Source organism: Littorina saxatilis, linkage group LG17 (assembly GCF_037325665.1).
Source record: "Littorina saxatilis isolate snail1 linkage group LG17, US_GU_Lsax_2.0, whole genome shotgun sequence".
Lineage (NCBI taxonomy): Eukaryota > Metazoa > Mollusca > Gastropoda > Littorinimorpha > Littorinidae > Littorina > Littorina saxatilis.
The window spans coordinates 42,973,667-42,983,659 of record NC_090261.1 but is presented as its reverse complement, the minus strand read 5'-3'; the positions used below and the strand labels follow the sequence as shown (position 1 = coordinate 42,983,659).

The 9,993-nt window shown below is 43.9% G+C and overlaps 1 protein-coding gene across 2 annotated transcripts; it reads left to right on the top strand.

Annotated features, from left to right (window-relative positions):
• The first annotated feature begins 12 nt into the window (after positions 1-12).
• On the top strand, positions 13-9,237 carry LOC138953047 (adenylosuccinate synthetase isozyme 1 B-like). 2 transcript variants are annotated; one of them, XR_011451474.1, is made up of 2 exons: positions 13-7,645; positions 7,904-8,117. XR_011451474.1 is itself a non-coding variant. In XM_070324820.1 (2 exons), exons 1-2 carry the CDS (start codon positions 4,336-4,338, stop codon positions 8,434-8,436), a joined length of 1,377 nt encoding a protein of 458 aa, XP_070180921.1. In that variant the 5' UTR covers positions 20-4,335; the 3' UTR covers positions 8,437-9,237. The 2 variants fall into 2 exon arrangements, 1 of the variants encoding a protein (XP_070180921.1); XM_070324820.1 differs by having other exon boundaries at positions 20-5,391; positions 8,116-9,237.
• The last annotated feature ends 756 nt before the right edge of the window (positions 9,238-9,993 follow it).

Below are 9,993 nucleotides of genomic sequence, written 5' to 3'. Positions count from 1 at the left end.
AAAAAAAAATAAAGTTTCTAAACAAACACAAATTTGGCTAGCATACGGTTACAGACGGCTGTTCTGGGAATATTCGAGTGCGGCTTTCTGTGCAGTCGGCGCAGGCAGTATAAATAGCCTTCTGACCCAGCATAGGTATTCGGGGGCCCGGGTAGCTCAGGTGGTAGAGCACTGGACTTGTGATCGAGAGGTCGCTGGTTCGAATCCGGGCCGGGACGGACACGGGTCAACTTTATGTGCAGACCCAGAGACGGTATCCATCTCCCACCCCCGTGTCGCCACAATGGCACGTTAAAGATCTTGGTCATTCTACCATAAGTGCAGATGGCTGATACCACCTAAACACGCAAACATCAAAAAGCCGCGAGGGCGTAAAACTCGAATCGTATAAACCAATTCATGTCCAATATAGGCAATTAAGACCTGACGGACAATAAGCCCCTTAACATTTCCCATAGGTATTCAGTTCGTGTCTCGACTTCGCTGACCGCTGACCACTCGCTGCGATAGACATAGCCTTGCTTCAGAGTATCGTGATAGCTCCAGGAAAAATTTTGCCCAATCAGATTATGTAGTGAAAAGACTTTGCTCCACATGTAGCCTGTGCAATTTGTGTTGAACCTGTGTTGATGTCGGCAAAGGGTTGAATTCACTGTAAGTAAACGATGATTTTCTTGTTTTGTTTTCTATGCCATTTATTGTGACTTGATCATGATTGTATTACTGCTATGTTTTGTTGATGACTGAACTGATGGAGTATTTGTCTTTCACTGATAGCTGAGGTTACGTCAGGATGTCTAGACATTACGTCATAGTCTGTCAGATCAAACTGTAGACTAAACGATGTTTCGTAGCGACTGTATGGTCTATTGAGCAGTTAGCTTTGGATGCCAAGCTTTCAGTTAAAGATGCTTGGTGAGTTTTGTTTAGCTTTGGCAAGTTCGTGTAAATCGGCCAAATTACAGACGCATCATTGGGTATGTTGATATGATAACATTGGTCTCTTTCTGAGCCGGTTAACTGTGTCAATCGAGAGTATGATGTAACTCATCAAGAGTTGTGCCTTTTCTAAATTTACGATTCACTTGGAAGCACTACTGAAAGAAGCTGCTTTTATTCGAAAGAGCTGTTAGCTGTTCATAAGGAGATTCATGTCGGGAACGGATAATGAGATGAACTAATGTGGAACCTGAAGGTTATGGTTATCGGTTTTACGAATCTCGCTCCATCTAATCAGTGCATTGATTGAATTGTGGTATGATTTCTTATTATTGTCCTTTAACATCCTTGTCATTGTTATATTCTGTTAGTTGGGTGTGCATCCTTTAATCTTCTCTCTCTCTCTCTCTCTCTCTCTCTCTCTCTCTCTCTCTCTCTCTCTCTCTCTCTCTCTCTCTCTCTCTCTCTCTCTCTCTCTCTCTCTAGATGTTATTCTTCTGGTTGCCAGTTTATTCTTCTTGTCTCAGGCTAGGATTTTGAGTTGTTCTCAGTTCAGGTTGATAGAATTGAGTCAGCCCTTGCAAACCTTGGATGTATATAATGTAGGTCAAATACATAGCCTAGCTGCCAGAACTGTAATTGATGTGTCACCACTGACCTAATTTCTGTTGCAAGGCTGATGCTTGTAACATAACTATGCCCCTGTGTTGTGTGTGTTTGTTTGCTTGTGTGTTTGGTTGTTTATGTGTTTGTTGTCCTAGTTGTGTGTTTGTCGTGTGCCTGTGTTGTATTTCTGTGTGTGTTCCCATCTCCCAAATTTTGTGTTTTGAAGAATGACTACCCTCAATTGTTACCTCCCTTGTTGTGGTAGGAAACTGATGTACAGTTTGGTCAGTATACATAGTGCTACTTACTGACTTAGTACTTACTGACTTAGTCCATTCAGGACTTTGGTTATTTTTGTATACATATATTGTAGGTCTTTTGTATTCTTTTTACTAGAATCCTTTTGTGTCATTTATGCATTTCCCTCCCGCAGTGGGGCACTGCGGTTATGAAATTAAAGGCCCCTCCTGTTTTTGGAACCGCAGGAGCTTTCTAGTGGTTCCTCTTTCCTGTCATGCTCTCTTTTTCTTCATGAATTTTCTTTTTTCTGCCTTCTTGCTCATTCACCTGTATTTTTTCCAAAAATCTCTTCTCTTGCCGCATGTCGCTTGTCTCGCGATTCATGTATAGTTTAATCTGTTAGTGTTCTGATGTAAGTCCAGCAGTAGATAGGTTAAGCCTATTTTAACATACTGGAAACTGGTAATCTTCCAGTAGGTATTAATTTAGTTTTACTAAAGCCTGCTGGGACACAAGTAATGGGTTAGTGCATTTGTAAACAGGAATCGCTTGACAAGTGGCCCCCTTCATCCCCCCCTTCCTCGTCCTGATATGGCTCTGCGTAGTCGGCTGGACGTTAAGCAACAAATAAACAAACAAATATGCATTTCCCGCAGTGGGGCACTGCGGTTATGAAATTAAAGGCCCCTCCTGTTTTTGGAAGCGCAGGAGCTTTCTAGTTTGCTGTTCGGTAAATTTTTGGTTCCTCTTTCCTGTCATGCTCTCTTTTTCTTCATGAATTCTTTTCTTTTTTCTGCCTTCTTGCTCGTTCACCTGTATTTTTTCCAAAAATCTCTTCTCTTGCCGCTTGTCTCGCGATTCATGTATAGTTTAATCTGTTAGTGTTCTGATGTAAGTCCAGCAGTAGATGGGTTAAGCCTATTTTAACATACTGGAAACTGGTAATCTTCCAGTAGGTATTAATTTAGTTTTACTAAAGCCTGCTGGGACACAAGTAATGGGTTAGTGCATTTGTAAACAGGAATCGCTTGACAAGTGGCCCCCTTCATCCCCCCCTTCCTCGTCCTGATATGGCTCTGCGTAGTCGGCTGGACGTTAAGCAACAAATAAACAAACAAACAAACAAACAAACAATTTATGCGTTGTTGTTTGTTTGTTTGTTAACTGTCGGTTTGTTTGTTTACTTGTTTGTTTTGTCGGTATTTGTATGTTTAGTTGTTGTACAGTACAGTTTATTTGTTGCTGTTCTTGTTTGTTTGGTTGGTCATTGGTTGTTCACCGATTAGGCGCTAGAGTATTTGATGTATAACCCATACCCAACAGTCCCTTGTTGATCCTGGCATGAAGTAACTTGTCGGTGATGTGAGGAATGAGATTGAGAGTTTGCACTGTACACGTTGACTTTCTATAAGCTTGTGTTCTGTTGTGCTAGAAACTCGGATAGCGACTTGAACTTACTTGTGTAATTTGCATTTGACTTTCTAGTCATGGTTTGTTCATGTTGTTTTGAACTTACTTGTGTAATTTGCATTTGACTCTCTAGTCATGGTTTGTTCATGTGGTTTTAGGACTGCGGTATGTTGTGTTGTGTCACTCTTTGCTCTAGTACTTATGGTGTTGTGAATAATTATGTAAATATTTCCGCTCTTGTTGGTTACAACATTACTTGATTTTATTGCCTATTTTCATGGCTTGTTTCCTGAAGCTTAATACAATGTTTGACTCACATGCGAAGCAAAAGTGAGTATGTACTCCGGACGTCCGGAAAACTTTAACGTTGGATATTTCTTGGACACTATTCAGTCTATCAGTACCAAATTTGGCAAGATGGTGTATGATGACAAGGCCCCAAAAAACATACATAGCATCTTGACCTTGCTTCAAGGTCGCAGGGGCCATAAATGTTGCCTAAAAAACAGCTATTTTTCCCATTTTCTCTGAAGTTTTTGAGATTCAATACCTCACCTATATATGATATATAGGGCAAAGTAAGCCCCATCTTTTGATACCAGTTTGGTTTACCTTGCTTCAAGGTCAAGGTCACAGGAGCTCTTCAAAGTTGGATTGTATACATATTTTGAAGTGACCTTGACCCTGAACTATGGAAGATAACTGTTTCAAACTTAAAAATTATGTGGGGCACATGTTATGCTTTCATCATGAGACACATTTGGTCACATATGGTCAAGGTCACTTTGACCCTTTTGAAATGTGACCAAAATAAGGTAGTGAACCACTAAAAGTGACCATATCTCATGGTAGAAAGAGCCAATAAGCACCATTGTACTTCCTATGTCTTGAATTAACAGCTTTGTGTTGCATGACCTTGGATGACCTTGACCTTGGGTCAAGGTCACATGTATTTTGGTAGGAAAAATGTGTAAAGCACGTGAGTCGTATGGGCTTTGCCCTTCTTGTTGTATTATGTTTTCAGGTCATTGCGTGCTTGTTCCACGTGGGGTTAAAACTTAAGTGTGTCAAGGTGAATGATGCAGTGCTTAAGTGTGTCAAGGTGAATGATGCAGTGCTTAAGTGTGTCATAGCGACAAAATGGCGAGGAACGTGAGAACATCTATTAGGAAGGTTACAGGGTTGGACAGCATGAATGGTGGAGAAACAGTAGTTCCCAGCAAGGTTCCCCGTACCGAGGAACGCAGACCTGTAACGGTTGTTTTAGGAACACAATGGGGCGACGAAGGCAAAGGGAAAGTCGTTGATATGCTGGCAACGAAAGCGGACGTTTGCTGCCGATGTCAGGGAGGGAACAATGCTGCCCACTCTGTGCACGTGGATGGCGCAGAGTATGCCTTCCACCTTCTGCCCAGCGGAATTGTCAATCCTGACTGCGTTGCCGTCATTGGGAATGGAGTAGTGGTGCATCTACCCCAGATGTTCCATGAGCTTGAGACGAATGAGAAGAATGGGCTTTGCGATATGAAGGACCGACTTGTCATCTCAGATAGGTGTCACATTGTGTTTGACTTTCATCAACAAGTGGATGGTCTGCGGGAATCTGGACGTGGGCAGAAGTCGATTGGCACAACGAAGAAGGGGATCGGTCCAGCTTACTCGTCAAAGGCCACAAGAAACGGACTGAGGATATGTGACCTGATGGGAGACTTTGCCCATTTCTCTGAAAAATTTCGCAATCTTGTGGATCAGTACCGCACAATTCCCGATCTGGAGGTGGGCGTTGCGGCAGAACTGGCAAAGTATAAAGAGTTGAGAGAGAGGGTCCGGCCACTAGTGCGCGAGACGGTCAGCTACCTGCATAAATTCCTGGAGGCTGGGGACAAGATGATACTGGTGGAGGGAGCCCAGTCCACCATCCTGGATATTGACTTTGGTCTTTACCCGTACGTGACATCATCAAACTGCAGTATTGGAGGCGTGTGCACAGGGCTTGGTATTCCACCTCACGTCATTGGGGATGTGGTTGGTGTTGTCAAGGCCTACCTCACCCGCGTGGGAGCTGGTGGCTTCCCCACCGAACTCGACGATGAGATGGGAAAACTACTCCTGGACCGTGGCCACGAGTACGGTGTGACGACAGGCCGACCACGGCGCTGTGGCTGGCTGGATCTGATCATGCTGTCCTACTCCAACATGATCAACGGCTTTACTGGGCTGGCAGTTACCAAACTGGACATAGGGGATATAGCTCAGTTGGTAGCGCGCTGGATTTGTATTCAGTTGGCCGCTGTCAGCGCGAGTTCGATCCCAGGTTCGGCGGAAATTTATTTCACAGAGTCAACTTTGTGTGCAGACTCTCTTCGGTGTCCGAACCACCCCCCGTGTATAATACATTGGGTGTGCACGTTAAAGATCCCACGATTGACAAAAGGGTCTTTCCTGGCAAAATTGCTTAGGCACAGTTAATAATTGTCTACCATACCCGTGTGACTTGGAATAAGGCCGTGAAAGGTAAATATGCGCCGACATGGCTGCAATCTACTGGCCGTATAAAATTTCATCTCACACGGCATCACTGCAGAGCGCCTACATGGGTGCAACTCTTCCGTCTAGGACGGAATTTCCGTTTTTCTCAGGAGGCTGCAGACGGAAAATCCGTTTTTTTGAAAATTCTGGAGCAAGGCCATTGTGTTTGGGTGGGGGGTTGCTTGAGAGGTCAGCCACCTTTGACCATGCCTGATAGGGACGGTTGTGTAAAGGTGCCAAGAGGGGGATGTCATGTCATACTGGTGAATGTGGCATGTTAAGTGCTGTGTATTTAGCCTTCCTTATATACCCCACTTTCAGGGATTTAGAGACCTTCAGTGGTAGAGAAAATGTGCATTCCTGATCTATGAACCAGTGGTATTTTGCTTCAGATACATTGAGTCCTTTAGAAAGTTGGCAACTAAACAAGCTTGCTTGAAACTTATTTCTCTTTTAATTCAAGCTATGATTCAACAATCATTTGCGAATTTAACTCCTAAAATGAAAAAGCAGCATCAGAAGATTGCATGTGCATGGCAAGGGATATAACTCTGGAGCTTTCTGTTTTTGTCTTAACCTTCTTCTTTTTAACCTGAGCAGTTAGCCCTTTTGAAAGTATGCAATTGAAACAAACTCAGTGATTTGAAACTTGTTTCTCATTTGGTTGAAGCTATGGTTCAACAATTATTTGAGAATTTACCTCCTGCAATGATAAATTCATAAGCTTCAAGTAAAGAAGTTGTAATACAAGGGAGGTGACTAATTTCCTGTGTTTGTGAAAACTTTTTGTTAGCATGGTAATTTTCCTTTAATTCAGTAAACATTCTTTAAATCAAAGACAAAACTAGGTGATAAAATCAATCACCTTCAGGTTTACAAGATTTTTAATTTGAGCATCTCCAATTTTAAGTTTGTTAGCAAGGAGAGGCTTCTAAAACCCTTCAAATGTGTTGACCTTGTTTTTTGTAGACCCTCTTGCAAGAGTGATGCAACCAAACACCTTCAAGTATAGAGGTTTTTGATGTTGTGCATCCTCCCCCCCCCCTCCCCAAATTTTGTTGTTGCTGTTTTCAGTTTTAAAACCAGGAGAGGCTCAAATAGCCCCTCTTAAAATGCAAAAATTCATTTTCGACTGGGTGGTTACAAATACCTTCAGCTTTACAAGATTGTTCATATTATGCATATCCGCAAAGCCTGTTTGTTCTGAAATAGATTTAGAGTCAAAAGGGGCAATTCAAATCCTCCCTGAAATGCAAAAATTTGTTTTTGGGTGGGGGGCACTGGACCCCCCAGCAAGGGCGCTGCCCCTGCACCCCGCCGGGGCCTTGACGGCCCCTGCCCGTGGACCACGACCTTTTCAGTTTTTTTCATTTTCCAGCAGTTGCACCCATGCGCCTAGAACTGTACCCACGGAATATGCGCGATATAAGACTCATTGATTGATTGATTGATTGGACATCCTGGATGTGTTTGATGAGGTGAAGGTGGGTGTCGCCTATCACCTGGATGGCGAAAAGGTGGAAACTTTCCCAGCCTCTGATGACGACTTGAAGAGGTTAGAGGTGGAATACCTGACCCTGCCATGCTGGAAAACCAACACGGAGGATGTACGCAAGTGGGAGGATTTACCCAAAAACGCCCAGCGCTATATTGAAGTTATACGGGACAAGCTGAGAGTTCCAGTGAGATGGATTGGCGTTGGAAAGGACCGGAACTCCATGATTGAAATTCCTTGAAGCAGCTATCTTCTTTCCTGCATCCAAAAGACTGGAGAACAAATTTGTTTTCCTTCCTTCCTGAATGGTCAATTTGGTTTTGGGGTTTTGGAGGGAAAGAAAGGATTGGTCGGGGAAGCAGAACCATTGAATGTTGTCTTGTCCCAGTGAAAGAAGTCTATTTTTCTCTACCTGCAAAATCAAATGTTATTGCTATATTCCGTTTTCACTATACAGACCGGATGTATAAAACACCGGATGTATGAAAGTCTGGATGTATGAAAGGGGTAGGCAGGGTCCCGGCAGAAGCTACTCTTTGTTATTACTTAGAATTTTCCGGTTGTATGAAAATCGGATGTATAAAAGTCCGGTTGTATAAAAGCAAATCTCTGGTCCCGAGCAGCACAAATGCGTTGTTGCAAGACCGGTTGTAAGAAAACAAAAGTAGACCCAAGTCACCAAAGTGTGGTAAGAGTAATTTCCCTTCTAACTGCCTGTATTGTGCCATAAGCCTTGATTTGTGTGGTAGCCAGGCTCAGCACATGGTTGTCCAGGAATCACCAGGCTTTCTCTGCATACGTGGATGGAGATGTAGGTGATTATCTCGCTCACAACACCCTCCGACCCCGTTCATGGGGTTCGGATGTAGAGATATTCGCGGCTGTCCTACTCCAACATGATCAACGGCTTTACTGGGCTGGCAGTTACCAAACTGGACATCCTGGATGTGTTTGATGAGGTAAAGGTGGGTGTCGCCTATCACCTGGATGGCGAAAAGGTGGAAACTTTCCCAGCCTCTGATGACGACTTGAAGAGGTTAGAGGTGGAATACCTGACCCTGCCAGGCTGGAAAACCAACACGGAGGATGTACGCAAGTGGGAAGATTTACCCAAAAACGCCCAGCGCTATATTGAAGTTATACGGGACAAGCTGAGAGTTCCAGTGAGATGGATTGGCGTTGGAAAGGACCGGAACTCCATGATTGAAATTCCTTGAAGCAGCTATCTTCTTTCCTGCATCCAAAAGACTGGAGAACAAATTTGTTTTCCTTCCTTCCTGAATGATCAATTTGGTTTTGGGGTTTTGGAGGGAAAAAAAGGATTGGTCGGGGAAGCAGAACCATTGAATGTTGTCTTGTCCCAGTGAAAGAAGTCTATTTTTCTCTACCTGCAAAATCAAAGTGTGGTAAGAGTAATTTCCCTTCTAACTGCCTGTATCGTGCCATAAGCCTTGATTTGTGTGGTAGCCAGGCTCAGCACATGGTTGTCCAGGAATCACCAGGCTTTCTCTGCATACGTGGATGGAGATGTAGGTGATTATCTCGCTCACAACACCCTCCGACCCCGTTCATGGGGTTCGGATGTAGAGATATTCGCGGCTGTCCTACTCCAACATGATCAACGGCTTTACTGGGCTGGCAGTTACCAAACTGGACATCCTGGATGTGTTTGATGAGGTAAAGGTGGGTGTCGCCTATCACCTGGATGGCGAAAAGGTGGAAACTTTCCCAGCCTCTGATGACGACTTGAAGAGGTTAGAGGTGGAATACCTGACCCTGCCAGGCTGGAAAACCAACACGGAGGATGTACGCAAGTGGGAAGATTTACCCAAAAACGCCCAGCGCTATATTGAAGTTATACGGGACAAGCTGAGAGTTCCAGTGAGATGGATTGGCGTTGGAAAGGACCGGAACTCCATGATTGAAATTCCTTGAAGCAGCTATCTTCTTTCCTGCATCCAAAAGACTGGAGAACAAATTTGTTTTCCTTCCTTCCTGAATGGTCAATTTGGTTTTGGGGTTTTGGAGGGAAAAAAAGGATTGGTCGGGGAAGCAGAACCATTGAATGTTGTCTTGTCCCAGTGAAAGAAGTCTATTTTTCTCTACCTGCAAAATCAAAGTGTGGTAAGAGTAATTTCCCTTCTAACTGCCTGTATCGTGCCATAAGCCTTGATTTGTGTGGTAGCCAGGCTCAGCACATGGTTGTCCAGGAATCACCAGGCTTTCTCTGCATACGTGGATGGAGATGTAGGTGATTATCTCGCTCACAACACCCTCCGACCCCGTTCATGGGGTTCGGATGTAGAGATATTCGCGGCTGCCACACTCCTTCAAACCACCATTGTGGTGTACACAGCCACTTCCGAATGCTCGCGGGGATGGCTGCCACACCCACCCCTTTTCCCGATAAATGGGGTAGACAGGTCCGAGGAGAACATTTACCTCCGAAATCTCTGTGGCCATTTTGAGCGGGTGGTGTCCACAAAGGTAGTCTAAATGAGGATGCCCTGAAAACTTCCTCACCAACTGATTTTTATCCAGATTCTATAGCTGTCAAGGAGTTGTTCTGTTTAATTTGTTTCTCCATTCAATCATTTTTTTTAACCTGTTACAAATTCGTCACGAAGACCCATAAAAGCCCAGAAGGCATTTTTGTTACATTTATAACCAGAGACATTGGTCATGGATGTGAATCAGTTGTTATCTTTTTATGTTATTGACTCACATGCGAAGCAAAAGTGAGTCTATGTACTCACCCGAGTCGTCCGGCCGGC